The sequence below is a fragment of the Nanorana parkeri genome, unplaced genomic scaffold, assembly GCF_000935625.1.
Source record: "Nanorana parkeri isolate BGI_ZX_2015 unplaced genomic scaffold, ASM93562v1 scaffold511, whole genome shotgun sequence".
Lineage (NCBI taxonomy): Eukaryota > Metazoa > Chordata > Amphibia > Anura > Dicroglossidae > Nanorana > Nanorana parkeri.
The window spans coordinates 875291-895229 of NW_017306779.1; the positions used below are offsets into that span (position 1 = coordinate 875291).

General features: G+C 39.6%; 1 protein-coding gene across 1 annotated transcript in view; it reads left to right on the forward strand.

Annotated features, from left to right (window-relative positions):
- NWD2 (NACHT and WD repeat domain containing 2) overlaps positions 1-19939 on the forward strand; it is a 199033-nt gene that overhangs the window by 93494 nt on the left and 85600 nt on the right. The window contains exon 2 of the mRNA XM_018561266.1: positions 4305-4393. Coding sequence (XP_018416768.1) covers positions 4305-4393 — 89 coding nt within the window. The remainder of the gene's footprint in view (positions 1-4304; positions 4394-19939) is intronic.

Sequence of the window (19939 nt, forward strand, 5' to 3'; positions counted from 1 at the left end):
TTTTTTCTAATTTTTGCCCAGACACTTATAGTCATGTTTCCAGACTGGCTTCAACTCTCCTATTTTGGCTTCTCTAAATTTCATGTCCAGTACAAGATCAGCAGGGACAGAGCAGTCTTCAACAGCTCTTCATCCATTACCTTGGAGAAGGGAGGGGGGAGGTGTGAGGAGCAGAGAGAAGGGACGTGCCTTGCCTTGCCATGCCTGTGTGTTTGTGGAGACACCCTCAGCTTACTAGAACACACAAGGGTGGCTCCATTGGACCCTGCAAGGGAAAGAAGCCACCCTAAAACAGGATACAGGGCCAGTGCTCAGTAGAGCAGCAGATTCTGCAGGAAACTAAAACTTTTAAAAGTCAAGCAACATTGTAAGTAATTTAATCAGCATTTGAAATAGCTCAAACACCTTTTGACTTTAATTTAACTTTAACTGTCCTCTTATATTAAAAACTGTTGGCAAAATTGCTATCAGGTTCTGTTTAGATTTCTTAACTGTTATTCTCTTAAAAATGACTAGTGTTTTTTGTATTTACATTTTTAGAACACTGGTGCATGTGAATTATTATTGTTATGTATTTATACTGTAGGAATGGTGCACTGCTGAGGGCATATTGCAGTGCAGTCTTTATGTTTAGCCACAGCTGAGCTGAGCAAACCTGTGAAGGGCACTCTCAGCTATATTCCATCTACTTCAGACTTCATTCTTAAAAATCATTATATTATTTAGGCATTTTTGTTTGGCTGCTGAACGTTTTGTCCCCCCTCCATTTTTGTCATTTCTCTCTCATCCTCTCTTGTAAAGCCACAAGCATTAGCCTGCAAACACTAGCTGCCGAGCATCATATTCAGCAAAGCTTAAAGCGGAATTACACCCTTATATCCCTTACAGCACAGGAAGGTGCCATCTTGGCCTCTATTTGGATTGTATTGGTGCTGCACATGTAATCAGCTATGACACCAGCCATTTGAGGGCTTGAATGTTCAGTTGGGAGCTGAAATTTGCACATTGGCACCCTTGATAGTTGGCATGCCCCCAAAATTACTGTTTTGGGAGACCATTAAATTGGTCGGTCAGGTTCCCCTAACGTTTAATAAATGCCCCTTAAAACGTGCCTGTTATTTTTTACAGAGAGTCTGCATGTTTATAAAGGGCTTGAATTCATCCTTAGGAATTGTCATTAACAAGGTTGCAACAACAATTATTAGCAGAACACTGATAACCTGCGAACTATCATAGATCCCATCACTTCATGTTTATCCAGACAGACAGAGTAGGAGATAGACGGACAGGCTGGGGTAAGTAGTTCCAAAGGATGGGAGATACTCTAGAGAAGTACCGGAGGCTAGCATGGGAGGAGTTGACAAGGGAGCTAGAGAGCAGGAGGTCTTGGGAGGAGCGAAGGGCATGTTTAGGATGATACTTTGAAATGAGGTTGGAGATTTAGCTGGGGCAGAGTTGTGGATGGCTTTGTAAGTGGTTGGTAATATTCGGAAATGTTCCCCTTTTGATGTTACAAAGGTGAAGGCGACAGGATTTGGATAGTGTTTGGATGTGGAGCAGAAAGGTGAGGTTGGAGTCAAGGATCACATTTTATGCTTCATTGACTGAACTCTGCTGAAACCCAAAGAACCCAGAACTTGTGCTAACTTCTTGCTTATTCCACTTTGTTTTGCTGTGGAATTATTTTGTCTTTTTTCTTTTGTAATATCTTTTCTGCATATTGTTCTGCGCAATTTGTCTTTTATTAAACTTTATTAAAATCATTAAGCTTTACCTCAATGCTCTAAATAAGAATTTAAAAAATCCTTGTCTTTGTGAAGAGTGCTACCATATTGTAAAACCTGTGATATTCCTTTCTGGAGGGATGGTGATAATAGTGAGCTACATTTGCTCTTGCTCATGAACACTCTGACCCGGTGAACAAGCATTGTGCACTTTGGCATGACAGCAAATTTCAGTAATGCCTGCTGTGAATTATCCTATTTATAAAAATCGCTTGCATCCCACAGTGGGAAACCAGCTTGCCATGTTTCACACCCTGACTTGTCAAAGACTTTCATATACCCAACACCTGAAAATTTGGCTGTCTAAGCAATTGCATGACTCCTCTACTTGACGCAACAATACCCTTTGAGTCTACTGTGATATATATGTAGTACGTATAAGAATAGACAAAATAATAATAACCTACCTACAGAGAGCTGACATTTCCACACAGCAGGGTCTTGCAAGTCACTGCTGTGAGTAACAAAGAATTCAGCAAACTTTAGGAATGTTATTGCTCTCAGAAAATTCTGTGATTTATATAAAAGGAACCTGTAGGCACCAAATGTCCCAGTTCACAGTAAGTTTTCTAAAATGCAGTGAAATTTACATCAGTTATTTAAAGGAAAATACATTTTTTTAAAAGCAACTGCCCAAATGATGCTAGTAAGAAGTAGAAGCAGATGGGTAATACAGAAAGTTAATTCAATATATAAAGTATTTAAGAAATAACATAATTTAAAACTGATATTGATTCAAAATTTGTGTTTCTTATATTCATTAGGAATTCCAGCAGCAGGATCTATAGATCCATCCACAATATTATAAGCGATCATCATGTAATTTTCGTATGACATTAAGGTTATTTCTGTGCAGATAAAACAGTGGGGCTCAAATAGATGGGGCATGACTGGAACTCTTGAAGAGGACCCTTATCAATAAAAACCTTAAAAATGTAAGAATGCAATTGGTCAGTTTGCAGGCCAGAATCCACTATATCATTAAATTAGTTTTAGACTGATCCTTTAAAACGCATTGTACCTGCAGGCATATTTCAAAATATTATGCAAAATACCTATTTACAATTTTTATCTGGCATTCATGCTTTGCCCAGGATGAGCCTCCCTGCTCAGTGGGTTCTGCCGGATAGTGGAAATGTCTATTGGTTTATAGTCTAGTGGCACTAACAGAAGATCCCAACAAATGTAAATGAGAGAAACCTATACTATAGATAATTGTATAGTATAGATTCCGGGGGAGGAATCTGCAAAGGCTAAGTGAAGGAATACCTGAAAATAATGGAAGCTGGCATCCACTAGAACTTAAAAATAACTACCTAATCTAGCATTCGCCAAAGACTGGTCCATAGGCTGGATTTGGAAGCTGGCCTGTCCAGTAATGTAGGTATTATAGTATAATGTGGCTTTGAGGATGGAATGTACTTAGTCTGAAAGGTTACGGCATTAAGAAATCTCAAATACCTTATGAAGAAATTAAAGATAAGTATTTCAGCTCTACAGAAAATTAGATGAAAAGGTGAGGGAAAATTAAATCAAAAGTATGTACAATATTGTATAGTGAAGGTCAAGTGTGGTACAGGCTTAATCCATTAATCATTAGCTGCATTGACAAAATAGGTAGACTCAGATAGAAAAGTGTCAGAAACCTGTGGTGGTGTATTCAGCAGTTGTATTGGCCTGCTCCCTCATATGTGGTACAGTTGACCATTGGGCACTTGACGTGGTCTGGTCATTTTGTCATGTCTTTTCTGGGTCCCGGTTTGCACCTGCTGCACTTGCTGATGCCACCTTTGTCCTTCCTGTATCTGCCTTTTTCTGCTTCTTAGTTTACTCCGTTTCCTGTGGTCTTTTCTGACTGTTCTGCACTTCAGGCCTCTTTCCTGTATCCCAGCATGACCATACCTTCACTATTCATCAGTTAATTGAGCTTTGCACATGCCTGAGTTTGCCCAGATGCACACTTATAATTGGTCTGGTGACCCTTGTGATCAACAGGGTCACCAGAACTAGTGTCCCTATTGGAAGTTCTCCACTCTATTCCTGTTGTGATGACAACCTAAAATGTTGCATTTTCTTTCACCTTTGGTGAAAACAGTCACCAAGAAAAATGGAGAGGGTAAATCTCACTAATAGGGACACATACAGCCATAAAAAAATGGACAGGTGTTCTAATCCCACTCCACTCTATCCAAAACTAAACCAGGAGTTCTGACTTTCAGATGATTGACCCAGGGCATATTAATGCCAGAGATAGTCAGACAACTAGCTTTTTTAGGAGATTGGCATTGTCATCCTCCATATTTCTATAAATATGAGTAGAAGCTAGCCACACAAAACAGATTTTTAATCTGTCAGATCATCAAAATGCACCCAAAACATCAAGGGGGCTATTTAGGTCTATTTAGGGAACTTGCTGTAAATATATATTGCAGATCATTGAGATCCAGGTTAAATAAATGTATTTAAATTAGAAAAAAATATGTTTTTTGAACTGTAATAGTATTTGTTTATTTTCTATAGATACAGAAGCGGAGAGAAATGCACTCAGAGAACAGGTGTATCCCAAACTGAGAGAATTCTGCAGAGAAAACTATGGCATGGAATTCCAGGTATTTTTCTTAGTTATGATTTTATATAACAGAACCTTTTATACTCCCCCTTTCCTGTGGTACGCTTTTTTTTTTATAACACATGAAGGCTAGAAAAAACAGATCTGTGTATTATCTTTCATGATAGCCAACACAGCTAGGTCATAGGCAACATAAAGTATAACATAGAGGTTCACTCATAACATGGCTCCATGCATTGGTATCTTTCAAGAGCTTCTCAAGCATGTTCAGCTTATAGAGATGACAAAAGGCAAAACTTAAATCAAATTGCTTGGTGGATACCATCTGCTCCTGAAATTTTAAATCACAAATGTGATACCACTCCAGTGGCTCTTGGCTATATTTTCCAGCCATGGTCGTAAAGCCCCTGGTGGGCTCTGTCTCCTCCCCAGGACAGTCACTGCACAAAGATAAAGGCTGTGCCAACCATATTTCCCATATTAAAACAAGAGTAATTGCTTGGAGTAAATGGCACCTACTCTCAGGTTCACTCTCATCTCTTACACATTTTACCCCGCATCAGGAATTAATTATAGAGGCCTTTATGAAAAAACCCTGATGGAGTGTGAAACATGCAAGAGAAGGAGCTGAGCCTTCCTGAATTTTTAGGCTAAGTTTATAAAATTGTTAAAAATTGCCCTCCAGCCATTGGGTCTGACCAATAGATACTAATGTGTTTGCATGGGATCACAATCGTTTTACTCTGTGCCCTTACCCTTCACTGGGAAAGAAATAATGGCACAGGCCACATTGGAGATTTTTCTCTATTCACTCCATTGGTAGTGCCTTTTTACTGTGACAGCATTGGTAGTGCCTTTTTACTGTTTACCTCAATAGACTATTTCTTAATTGTACAATACGGTGCACAAGATCATAGTATAGACCGTGAGTTATATGCAGCTACCTTCAGGTGATTGGATAGTGGCAAACAAAGTTGTAAGGACAGCCCCAATATAGACCCAATATAACTCTCCCCACTCCCAGCAAGCCTCACCTGGGGTCACACAGATCAGAATGAAGCAGGTCTCATTCTGTCTTGGGTGAAACTCCATGGTCCAGTTATGCATATCCCAGACATAAAAAAATGGCAGGTAGACTTCTTCAGTCGGCCACATCTGGATCCAGTGGAATGGTCCCTCCACCCAGAGGTGTATCAAGCTTTCCTGTTGGTGTTAACTGCTGTGTTACCCACCCCTCAGTTGGACTGATTTTGGTTTAGTCTCTGATCCTCTGTCCTGCACTGTATGATGGTTGAATATATAGTAGTCAATCATAATGTTCTGGATTTATACTGTATGATTTTTTTATTTACCTGTAAAGTACAGGACTTTCTCCTCTGTTCTTATGATCAATCCTTATTGCTGGCTACAAAATTGAGGCTTAGTGGGATTAAAAGTGGTTATATTGAGGTTGCCCTTACAGCTTTGTATGCCACTGTCCAATTACCTGAAGGTAGCTTCATATAACCAATATATACTTTGGTCTTGTTTTCTATAATTACTGCAAGTAAAGTATTTTGAAGTAAGTCAATATCCTGTTTTTGTAATCTTGTAGCCAGTGCATTTGTAGCATTCCAGTTTATTTAGCCACCGTACAAAAACCTGTTACACCCTAGAAGGTTAAAAATCAGCCCCCTCTATAGGGTGCTTTTAAAGGTCTTAAAATGTGATTAATGCTATTTTTCTCTGCTTAAAATAAAAGCATCCAAATAGGTTTTCTTGATATGGCAGTTCTAGCTGTTGGAATTAAGTAGACCACACACAAAGAAATGTTTTCCTACAATCACACTTTTTAAGTTTAAGTTACATTTTTGCAGCATCCATCCTGTAAAAAATGTTCATTCTGATGGTATGTAAATTATTGTATAATTACACTACAGATTCTGAATTCTACTACATACATCACCAGTTTAGACCTTATGAATAATTCTTAGACTAACAGTTTAACCTAACTTGACCCACTTTTTATGATTGGATGGGATCTAATGTGACCCCATTTTATCAAACCTTTGCCCAATTTACCTAAAACTAAATTAAACCTCAAACAGTAGATTGGGACACAGGGACTGTGACTGTTGAAAATGTTTATTGGACTCTATAGGCAGTGATCCTACTGTGTACACTGGCTGCAAAATGGAGATTTATCAAGTGTATATGACATATGATATTTACTTGTATTATCCTCCTTTTTCCATTACCAATGTACATGGTTTAAATTTGGTCTGACAGATTTGAAGTTAAAGCTTTCACTAAGAAAAAAAAATATACCAAGTAAATTATGTAAAATACGGTACATAAGCAGGAGTTACCTTCAGTGAAAACCGTCTGTCAGAAGAAGTAGATCCAGAGATATAGGCAGCTAAATTTGTATTCAAATCTCTATGTGTCCTGTAAGGTCTCATTCACACCAGACACAATGTGTTCTCGCCCGAATGTGGCCGTAACGCACTGGATCGCATTGTGGCCGGCTCAGTTTGTTGTGGGGCGGGAGGGGGCGTGGTGGGAGCTGCCGATACGGCCGTGCACGCAGCACGGAGCTGTACGTGCCAGCCGTTTCTCACGTGAATAAGGCCTAAAAGTGATTTATTCTGTTGCTTCCTGTGATTTCTTATTTGCTTCTTTAGTGCACCAGGCAACTTAACTGACCTATAGAGAAGTTTGAGAGTCAGCTAGATTTAGCCCAACCATCCCATGAAAAGCTAGGATTTGCATATAATTTCAGCTGCCTTTATGAATGGTCTAATCATTTTGTCATATGGTTTCTTTCAAAAAGTATCCTCTACTTATGCATTTTTCATCACATGCTCAGTTAGAACTGCCCATGGCTGGGACAGGTTAAACTGAAACTATGCTCAGGAGTTAACCTTTTAAAAACAACTTCAAGTACTTTTTAAAAATGTATCTTATTTGTGTATCACTCAGCTGTAGATCATCAAATCATCTCTAAATTGGTGCTGACACTGTCCTTCCTCCTGGAGGGTGGTTACAATCTAAGGTCCCTATCTTACATGCATATATACGAGGGACAATTTTAGACGGAAGCCAATTGACCTACCAGCATGTCTTTGGCGTGGAGGAATGAAAAAAATTGAGTTCCTAGAGGAAACCCACGCAAGCACAGGGAGAACATGCAAACTACTTGCAGATAGTGTCCTGACCAGCAAATTGAATCGGGGACCCTCATTGCTGCAAGGCAGAGGTGCTCATATGTGGCAGTGAAAAAAGTTAAGGTTATGTGGCAAAATGCACCAAAGAATAAGTCATCTTTTTATGTCATTGTATTCTCTATAGGAATACATGGAGAATTCACTTAAGCCAATAATAGCAGATCAAGACATAACTGTCCTGTGCTGATCTTCTCACCAAGGTCCCACAAAGCCTCACATTCCTGGCAGGAAGTAAAACCTGCATGTACTCTACTTAAAGTGACACTAAACTCAGGAGTTAAATCCAGAGGCATAACTAGAAACCTCAGGGCCCCGGTGCAAGAAACCATGAAGGGCCCCTCCCCCCCTTGCTGCAGACCATTGGCCTGCCGGGAGCTGTAGTCCCAGGAGGCAATGTCAGGGCCTTGTTTCTTTCCAGGCCCCCCAAGTAGCAGAACGCCTGTGCCTGGTAGCACATGCAACCCTGGGGGTATAACAATGAAGGCATGCTGGGACTTATAGTTCAACTATAACCAGCATTCCTTCATTGTCCCTGTACACCCCTCCACAACTTCCAGGGAACTACAAGTCCCATCATGCCTTCATTGTCCTTGTACACCCCCACATATAAATCACCCAGGGAACTACAAGTTCCAGCATGCAAGCCCCCTGCAGTAGTTCCCTGGGTGATATGTGAGAGGTGTACAGGGACCGTGAGTGCATGCTGGGACTTGTAGTCCCCTGTATGATAGAAGGCTGTTTTAATTACGTTCCTCATTAAAATACTAATAATACAATGGCATTATAGTACAGTAATTTTCAAGATCAACTATATTCTATCCTATGTTTCTATAATGGCTGTCATGAGGACAGTCATTAAAACAGCCTTCTATCATACAGGGAACTACATGTCCCAGCTGAACTGCCGACTTGTAGTTTTCTAGTAATACAATGACATTATAGAACATGGAATAGAATATAGTCAATTCCAAATTCAGCCATGTTCTATTCCATATTCTATAATGGAAAGAACTTACCTCACATGTCAATGTCCTCTCGTTCTCTCAGCTGAAGGAAGCTCAAGCAGGCTGTAAAAAAAACACACACTACTGCGGGGGAGAGCGGCGGAAACATCGGTCTGTCTGTAGTATCAGGACGGCTGCTGCTGGGTCCTCGCGGCCGTGTTCACTGCCGGCCCGCCCACCCGCTTCACTGCTGTTCACTGCTGGCGAAGGGCGCAACCCCAACATGGACCCTGTGTGTGGTGTTGTACAGTAGCCACCACTCCAGGCTCACTCCTGTGATACTCTACAATCTCAATTCAAAACAATAAAAAAAACATGAGGTTGTTGTCCATCACAAGAGTGAGCCTGGAGTGGTGACTACTTTACAAAACACTCAGGGATCATGGAGAACAAAAGTAGCCACCCTCCAGAAGGAAGGACAGTGTTAGCATAAACCAGAGATGATTTGAGGATCTACAGCTGGGTGATACATAAATAAGATACATGTTTGTTAATAGTTAAGGTACCTGAATGCATTATTAAGATTTAACTCCTGAGTTTAGTGTCCCTTTAATTTTAGTGAGCCTTCCACTACTTTTGCTTCAAAAAGTTTGAAGCAGATGGAGCTCAGATGGGACCTCCTATCTACATGCTTTGCTTTTGTGATTCCTAAATTCCGTTGCTTTGAAAAATAAATGTGAACCAGAAATGTATTAGAGTTGTATGTGTCCATGTACTGTATTTGTGTGGTTGTAGACATTATGGTATTCTTCTGTCCACTAAGTGGTATCAAATAATATTGACTGGCAACTTGCTGTGCTATATTTTATAATTTAGTAAATATTCTGAGGCTCCATGAAGCATCCTATAATCAAAAAAACTGCCATTAGCAGTAGCTGAACGTGTCCTACCAGGCAATGTTAAAACATCATCCAAACCCCAAGGCAACAGCCTTGCTTATTATTATTATCATTATACAGAATTTATATAGCGCCAACAATTTGCTCAGCGCTTTACAAAATAGTGGACACAGTACAGTTGCAATACAATTTACAGTACAATACAATTTCAGAACAATAGGGTTCGGAGGGCCCTGCTCGTGAGAGCTTACAATCTAGTAGGAGGGGCAAGTGATACAATAGGTAATCATTGTTTGGATTGAGTTATTGGAGGAAGTAAAAGCCAGTTATGTTGAGATGCGGTAGGCTTCCCTGAAGAGATGGGTTTTTAAGGATCGCCTAAAGGTGGGCAGCATAGGAGATAGGCGGATAGATTGGGGTAAGGGGTTCCAGAGGATGGGAGGAGGTAATGAGAGAGCTAGAGAGCTTATAACATAGCTCCAAACTGTCCGTCATTTGGAAGGACTGTCATTTGGAACCAAATCTCTCTGTTTCATTTTCACTTGTCCCACTTCTTGGCTTGTTATATATAGACGTCTATATAAATATAAATACTACCAGATGTGTTGTACTACAATAAGACTTCCATCCAACCTTTATATAATTGCATTTGTTATTTTCAAAAAGCCATTATAAAGGAAAGGTAGTGTTTAAAAAAAGGAATTGTGGGGCTATTCTGCCTGACCCATTCATTCCTGTGGATAACATTGTACTCATGACAGGCACAGCTTTCCAGCAAAATAGGTACAGTGGCGACCTGTCAGTGACAGGAGCTGAGGACGCCGCTACATATCACTGATGTTCAGATTTGTCACTGAGGCAGACGGGACCACCTATATGTGAATACCAGGGGGCCTGGCAGGGGACTTTACAAAGCTGTAGAGCAACATCCAAGATTCTCCAGCATTTTACATTAATATTTCAAAGGAGACCTGATAGCAGTTGTTTACAGTGCTGGTCTGGCTGAACATCTCCTTCTCCTGCCACTCTTCACCCACAAGATGCCGCACAGAGCCCTGGTGACAAGCCGCACACAGCCCTGTTAACAAGCTGCACACAGCCCTGGTAACAAGCTGCACACAGCCCGGGTGACACACCGCACACAGCCCAGGTGACACGCTGCACACAGCCCTGGTGACAAGCTGCACAGCCCTGGTCGCACTCCATACACAGCCCTGGTGACAAGCCACACAGCCTTGGTGAAAAGCCACACAACCCTTGTAACACTGGGCTTGTGAATGGGTGCGGCCTGTGGGTGGGCAGGGCTTGTATATGGGTGGGGCACAAGGGAGCCCCATAATCTCATGTTGCCCGGGGGCCCCATGTTTTGTCTATCCGCCCCTGCATCAGAAAGATAGCGTGGGACCCGAGGAGTCTGCGGTGGATCAGAGACCAGCTTTAGCACTGGAAGGACTTTGTAAAACGAGTGGAAAGAAGAAGCTGTTGGGATCAAGAGGTATCACATAAGGTAAGTCCTTGAAGCAGTATTAGGGGGGGGGTGTCTAGCTTTAATGTCACTTTAAGCAAGAACGTATCAAAGATCTCAGGAGAGAGGCCGAATGTAAGTATTTTACACTGGGCGGGGAGAAGTGCTGTGAATGTCAAATTCACTGGAAGGTTACATTTATAGTCTATGTATGGAATTGTGAGTAGCATTTCTCAACAAGACTTATGTCCATGTATAATCTTTCAATGCAAATGCTTATGTCTCACAAAAAGAACAGCTAAAACATATCAAGAAACTAAATGCAAATTAGATATATACAATTTACCACCTAAGCTTTCATTGATGATTGGATGGCAAAAGTGAATACAGTTTCTGCTTATTCACTAAGCTAAATGAACACTTTGTTAAATTAATGGTTTAAACTTTTAGAAAACCAACCTAGTACCTGCTTCTCAAATCACGGATCTCAACAACATTTTTATATGAAAAAAAATGTAAAAATGTTTGGTGGTGCATTTTTAAATGCATTATGTATTAATGTGCATTGTGCTAAGGTAGCCCATTGAAATGAGTGGCCTGCCAATGCACCCTAACATGCCGAAAATTGGACGTGACCCTTTTTGCTAACACAACACACAATGGCAGTGCAACACAATGCAGATTCCTTGCCTCAAAACGAAAGGTACCACAATGCATTATAAATGCGTTACTACATAGTTTTGTAACGAGCTCATTGCCATGATGTGTTAGTGTAAATGGGGCCTGAAGGCTAGTGCTCCATAAAACCATACAGTACACACCACATTATGTTAGTTCACAGGAACAGAACTTAAAGCATGCAACTATGCATTAACCCAACAACAAGAAATGTCATATATACTTTAGCATGTAATGTAGTTTAAACAGAAATGTAAAACATGTTAATATTTTGGGGAAGGTTCCTTTCTGTTTAAGCATAAATATATCCCTGTGCACAAAGCCAGGTCCATAGAGACATGGTTTGAGGAGTTTGATTTTGAGAAGCTTAAGTAGCCCACACAGAGCACACATTCCAAAAAACACACATGTTGACAGCATCATGGGGCAAACTCGATGTTATTGCATATAAGTTTGAAATGTGATGTCCAACAAGTTCATAAAGGTGTGATAGTCAGGTGTGGTCAAATATTTTTTGGCAAATATTATATACAGTACGTATACAGTATATGTCTTTTTGATTTTAAGTTTTCATCGGCAGGGTCCTTCCATTCCTCTTGTATGGAATTGTATTGTAACTGTACTGTCTCCCCTTTTTTTTGTAAAGCATTGTGCAAACTGCGCTATACAGTATAAATCCTGTATAATAATAATAATAATAAGAATATTGTCTACAAATATACATAGAAATAGACATAGAAACAATGTTTTTTTTAAACCGTAACTCACAATAATAAAATTACTTATTCCAAAATGATCTTTTAAAATGTTTAACAAAACATTGGCATGTAAGCAGGGATGCTAGTCACATAACATGATATACAGGTAATCGGTAAAGGGAACATTTACAGATCTGCATATGATTTGCAGTAGTCATTCTATGAACTGCAATCAAGTGAAAATGTTAAAACTTACTTTCAGATAAACTTTACAATAATAATTTAAAGAGGAACTTTACCCTTATCATTAAAATGTCTACTAATGACAATATACAAACACATACTTCTAGATAATTGCAGGTTTTTCATTCTTTGCATACCTTATTTTTCTTTTCCTCCCCATTCTTCTCACAGTGGCCAATTTTACTAAGGGCAGATTAATCCATCTCCCTTTACTTCCAGGAACTTGAACATGTGACAAAGCACAGCATCTCAGGGGAGGAAAATGCCTTTCCCTGAGATCTTGTGAGATTACATTTGAGATTTCACAGCAATGCTCTGCTAACGTAACCTTCCCGGGACGCAATGGGTATGCATATGTTAGATCACGAATGCCCAAGAGAACCAGGAGTTGGAAAAACAATAATTGTAAGTAAAAGAAAATGATATTTGTTTAACTAATGAATGTAAGATGATTTCATATCAGCATGCAGAGCTGCATGCTACAGTGATTTTTAGTGAAAGGGGGTAAAGGTCCACTTTTAAGTGTGCACTCTCTAAAAGTATGTAAACGTTTCCCTTTAAGCTGAGAGCGTACATGTGGTCTGTATGTACAATGACAAGAGGCTTGGGAGTCCTAAAGGATTTCCCTATAAATATGACAAACAAAATTACAGAATACATTAATTTCCTAAAACAACAAAAGCTGTGTTGATCATTAGCAGCTGTGGAGTCATAGTTAAATCACAGCTCTCTGGTGATATCTAATGACTTTTTCACTGCACATGGTATTTCCAGTAATATGCACTGAGAAACACTCCATTGATTCAAGTGATGTTTGCAAAGAAAGGATTTTATCTCCAAGGGATATAACAACTTTCAGGTTCATTTAGTAGAGAAAAGATTGTCTGATCACCTCATTAATTCTGTGCAAACTGAAATATGCAGTATTTGGAAGCTTCTATATTTTCTCTGAAAAAAATTGCCACCACTTTCAGTCTTCCAGTAATGGCAGTTATGGTGACACAGTGAACATTGGACATGTACAGTACATTGAAAAAATTGTGTCAAGGGAAATTCCTGAACTATGGACATTGATAAGCCCTGGCCGGCAATTCAAACAACCTTGGCCTGTTCCAGAAAGACTTATATGTTTTAGAATGTATGTGCATTGATGGGCTGCTTAACAGGTTTGGAAGGAAAATTACATTCAGTGGTGATGTTACTCTCTGCATTTAGCTGGCTCCCCAAACCTCTCTTGAAGGGGGAGGGGACTTCTGTGGATAATGCAATGTTTGGTATGTCACTTAAAAATACATGGTCTACATAGGTAATTACATTAATTACATCAGCGCACCTTCAGTGTCACCTACAACTCTACCTCCTCCTCCTCTCCTCTTCCTCTGTCCTTGGGGCCCTTCTATTCTCCATCTCCACCTCTTCCCTGGGTTAGTTGATAGCCTCTCATGGCTTCCAATACCATCTTTATGCTGATGACACCTAAATCTATCTCTCCACTCCTCAGCTCACCCCCTCTGTCTCTTCACATATCACTAATCTACTCACTGACATATCAGCATGGATGTCACACCACTTCCTCAAACTCAATCTGTCCAAAACTGAGCTTGAAATATTTCCTCCTCTCTGTGTTCCCTCCCCCAACTTCTCCATCACAATCAACAGCAATACAATCAAACCCTCCCATCAAGTCAGGGTGCTCGTGATAATCCTTGAGTCTGAGCTCTCCTTTCAGCCCCACATCCAATCACTATCTAAATCTATCTAAGGATGCATCTGTTACGCAGACTACATCTTTACAGCCAAAGAGTACCAGGAAGTGGAAAAACAATAAGAGGTCTATTCACTAAGCTGCCGTAGACAGCTGAGTGAATGACCGACCTGAAGTGAAGTGAGCCGAACACTGTTCGGCTATTCACTTCAGGCTAGTACGGCTGATTTCAGCAGTACAAAGTGTAAGTAAAATAAAATATGTTTTTTTATCAGTGTAAGATGATTTCATATTAGCATGCAGAGCTGAATGCTGATGGGAGTTGCTTTTGAAAAAAGTGGGTGTTGTAAACATGTATTGGTTGTTGTGCTACTGTGTACCTCATTATAGGGATGGCCCTGTGTGTGATGAAATAGGATTATGTAGCTTTTTGAAAAACTTATTTTTTTGCTTTTATGTCACATTTTAAAGCACTTTTTCTAGCTCCACTGTCAACTACTGTCTGCTCCACTATCGGAATGCACTAATTGAATAGAAGGGGGTAAATGTGGCCAGGTGGTGTGAAATCAGCTGTAGTACTCCTGGAGTAGCTTGTGACCCGAGTGGAAGTTAAACATAGGAGGTTAAAGCCTATAAGTAACATTCTCCATATTTTAAAAGTAATATATGCATACTGCAATGGCTAATGACTCATATAATTGTTGCCAAGTTGAGTAAAGATGTGATGGGGGCAAACCCAAAATTGGCAGCCCTAGATGTTACTGCTCTCTTAAACAACTAGGAGAGTAGTCCATTTAGTAATGGTGGGGGTGTAATGCAGGAAGACTTAGGCAATTGGTGTTAATAAAAGTTTATATCTGGAAGGATGATAAAATAATGTATTGCCATGATTTAGCAAATAGTCTCGGGTTTGGCATGTTGTGGACTGGATAGACAAGATAGTGGCTTAGTTTGGGCACAATCTGATTGTCCTGATGCATTTTAGAATTAATGACAGAATGCATGGAAATGGGGAGGTGTTTAAAAATTAATTTAGAGAACTAGACAGTACATTTGAAGGGAAGGACCTCTAAGGTTAAATTCTCTGTACTTTTGTCAGGAAAACCAGGGGCAACATACTAAAGAAGGAAGGATTTTGTTTTCTAGGGCACTGGGCTGATTTTTCATTGCGTTACAAAGTTTATGGTAAAGATGGTTTGTAGCTAAATGGAAAAGGGTCTGCTGTGCTAAGGCAAATTAGGATATTGAAAGTGGGTATGAAAGACAGGCTAGACAGCGACCAGTTATTACTAGAAGATACAATTGGAGGAGGATAAAAGAAATGACAGGAGGCAAAGAGGTTCACATGTTGCAGACGAAACATAGAAAATGTAATTAAAATTATATAATAAAACATGATATAGTAAATTCAAATATAAAAGTAATGACTGTTTAAAGACTTTGTTCACAAATATCAGAATATATTTCTTCACACAATTTGGCTGTTGATATTGCTGGTGTTGCTGGCTTTGGAAGAGTCAGGGCAAATAGAAAAAGTGGTGGTGTCTATTTCTGGGAAGTCATCTAAGTGTGGGATTATAGGTAGAATTGCATTTGGGTGTGCATACTGCAAAGTTAATGTTTTAAATATATTACAGGTCCCCCAGTATAAATGTGAAAGTGGAGACAGAAAGAGCTGCCCAAGTTGGAACACTGGCAATCGTGGGAGATTTTAACTCCTCTGACATTGACTGGTGTAATGGCACTGCTGGAACATGGAAATTGTGAAACTGTATAAACCTTTTACATTTTCAATGGTGAAACATGTGAGATGTTGTAGTTGGTTGGTGGTGTGCAGTGCTGGCATTTGTAGCTTTATACACTTTTTCACTGATATACTGGATTTGCTGTGAATTTTAATAAAGTCTGCAGTATTGGAATTCTCTGGATAGTATACTAGTCTGTTCGTATACTGCTGCATTCTAAGGTGGAGATGCACCTATTAGGCCAGCACCTGGGGAGTCCTGATGGTGGCTAAGGAATTGGAGAGGTGAGATTTCCTTTGGCTCTACCTTTTACATAATAGTTGTATATTATACAATTATTCATATTATTGATTATTAAAAGAACAACGAGCTAGAAATGGTGCTATAGTAGAACTGTTAAAGATAATCTGGTTAGAAGTTAGACCATGGAATTATTTGATTTAATGTAAATTGTCAACCACAAGCACATATTAAAAAGATAAAACCTTTAATTTATTTTCCAAAGCTGAGGGCTCCTCTCACAAACATAGAGTGGAAGGAAAAAAACATGAGTAAGACATTTAAAAGGCCAAAAACAAAATACAGTATACAGTATGTTTCCTACTAGTGTTAAAAATGCCATAAACAATAAGAACATGTCAAAACAATAACACTAAAGGAACAATTTCATCATTAGAGAGTAAAAAAGAATACAACAAAATCTTTGAAAAGAAAGGGCAAAATTAATACAGGTTGTTTAAAAAGAATAAGACAAATATGATCTGACCTCCTAAAAATATCTCCGAGTCGGCTATTGGGTTAAAGTGAAACAAAGCAAACAATTAAATATCTTTCTGACTTATGTGTACAGTATGTAGCGCATTGGGGAGGGAGAAGATGTCGTACGGGGAGGGAGGGAGAGAAATGGTGCACGGGAAGGGAGATGGCGCACAGGGAGAGAGAAAGAGAGAGAGAGAAGCAATTATCATAACTAATAACGGTATCAATGATTACAACTTATAATATTTGCTAGCGGGTGGTTATAACTATTATTGCATGCATAATATATGCCATCTGGACTAATAATTTGCTGTGTAACTAAGACGAAGATAGCTTGCTTATAACATGGGGACTCGGATACTATTATCAAAACAACTGGGGGTTACTAAAGGAAATATATGAACTAGAGAAAATAATGATGATAGTAAAAATAGTCCCAACAGTCAAAAAAATGATTGTATTAAAACTTTAACTTTTATTTGTTCATAAAAAAAAGGATAATCGCTAAAAATACATTTTATGCAATATAACATATATAATATATTGTAAGAATATATCCCTCTCTTTGCTTTATATCACTACACCTACAGAGCATCAATTTATTAGTAGTCAATATCAATATACATTTTGAGATGTAGTTACATTTATATACCCTCTTACATGCAAAGTTCCACTTAGAACTGATGCATGGTGAGTGTAGTGATATAAGGTAAAGAGGGATATATTCTTACAATACAATATTATCATTCTCATATTACATAAAATTTATTTTTAGCTACCTTTTTTAAAAATAAACAAATACAAGTTGTTTTAAAGGAGAACTATGAGGTGAGTGCTTTTCACTCACCTCGTAGTTCTAGCCGACCTGTGACAATGAGACTGTCACAGGTCGGCTCAGTAGTTCGGGAACACATACCGGCGTTCGCTCACTTCTCGATCCTGTCAAGTCTCTCTGCCGTGACAGGGGAGGGGCTGGATTCCCCCCTTCCCGCTCTGATCCACCAGCGCTGACTGGTGGAACGGACGGTGGAGGGGGCGGGTACAGCTGGCTCTGTCTCTAGATAGGCAGAGCAAGCTGTCACTCACGCAGCTGGGTGTATCTCTATGGTGACGAGAGGGCGCTAGTTTGTGTCCTCCCGTTACCCTAAGGAGAACTATGGGGAAAAGCCCTGACCCCATAGTTCTCCTTTAATACAATTTTTTTCTTTGCTGGGACTATTTACTATCATCATTATTTTCGCTTTCTCTGGAGCTTAGATTTTTTTTAATTATAATTTACAAATAATGTTAATAAAGTAGGCATTTAGAATGCCCTTACCTGCTGACCGCGGTGAGCAGCTTTAAGAGTGGCAGGGATAGGACATTACGTCATATCTCAGCTCTTCTCTTATTTGCCACCCTTGGGATGTTTCCAGTAGCCTCTGCTGGCATGCGCCCAAAGATGAAAGGACACAGCCACACTGGCATAATGCTAAGGTAAGCCTGGCATTTGATTTGCCAGGCTTGCGTAAGAGCCGTGTGCAGCGTCCGCCCTGAAGGGAAAGGACGCAGCCGCGTAGGTTTATCAGAGCTGCCAGGGTTCCAGGAGAGGGAGAATATTGTTTACCACCGCACAGGCGGTGCATGCAAAATGCAGGGCAGATGAGAGGAGATCTCCCCGCCGGCCCATTGCCTTCCATGCGCGGCCTGTGCTTTATGGCAGCTGAGCCTATATTAAGGTAGGGGTCTGGAGCTGCATTTCCATCAGCCCCTATGTTAACCCAGCTCTGCCTGGGACCAGTATTGCGGGTGTGAGCTGAGAGTCCCTACAGATTTTAAAGGGGTTCCATTTTTTGTTTCGATTTTTTTCTCCAGTTCATGTAGGATTCGACAAACCCCCCATAGATGCAAACCAGATCCCTAATTGCTTTAGCAAACTAAATATTATCCAGTTAGGGTTTATATTACTTTCACATGGTATATGATAAAGGTCTAGTCATTTGCGAAATAATATTTTCAAACTGTACAAATGAAAATATATTGCTCGATTTGTACACCATTTATTTTGCTGAGATCTTTAAGTATTGGCTTTGAAATCAATTGTGTAATTTCCAGTCCGAAAGCAGATACAACCAATTACACTAACAGTGACAGTGGGGCAGCAGCACAGACAAGCCCTATTCATTAAAGCAGACAGAGAAGACATTAATTCAAGAAGCAGCTCCCAAGAGCAACATGTGTTCATGTAACCTGTTTTTTTCTGGATAGTAAATGTATTTTGGTTATTAGAATGTGGTCCTAAGAACATCCATCAAATCCCCATCCTTTTTATTGTAGGAATTCCACCTGCAGAAAAATAACCTTGAATGAGAGGACATGTTTGAAAATCTCTTTAAAAATTCATAATGGGTGCAAATATCACAGATGCAGACTGTTGCAAACATACATAGAAGCCCCACATTTCTATCAATGTGCCTCTATCATCTTATATCCTCCAAAAAAGTAATGCAACTCCGAAAAGGGCCAGACTAGCGCTGGGCATCTGTAATTAATGCATGTCTAACACGAAAAAGCAAAAGTGTTAAATTGATCAGTCAATGTTTACTCAGCTAAAGGGGCACATGGGAAGTGATATTCACTGCAAGTGCTGAGAAATATGATTGTTTGCACACTTATAGTGAATTGTGCCTCCCACACACCTTTTTCTGTCTATAAATCGATGAGCTGTTTAGCACGTTGTTTCATTGCAGAAATCCAGATTACTGTAATTGTTTCTTATCTCTTGGCACACATGTTTTGACTTAGAGTCTGTGTGATACTGGACACTGTGTTCTATGACACTGTAAATGTTAATGGTAGTGGGTAATGGTGTACTGGTAGCTATTCTAATAGGAAAATAAATATGTTCTCTTTTTATCATAAATTTAATTAACCATGAAATTCATTGGTGTTCTTGAGTAAGAGTCACTGGAGAAAGAGGTTGGAGCAGACCAGATATGTAACCACCAAGTATTTCACAAAACAACAGGAGTTTCACAGAATAAGGGTGGCTGAGCTTTGAAAAAGCTGCCTCAGTAATTATATGTACTTGTTACCTCACGGGTGTGGAATGCAAAAGGTACCTTTAGTATAAGTAATACAGTCTTTAGCGAAGGGAATTTTTATTCCCTGGGTGGTGCCCTTATTTTTCAATTGCTGAAAAAATTTGGCAATTGCCTAATAGATTACTAGCCATAAAAGGATTTACTTATGTTTAACCTAATTG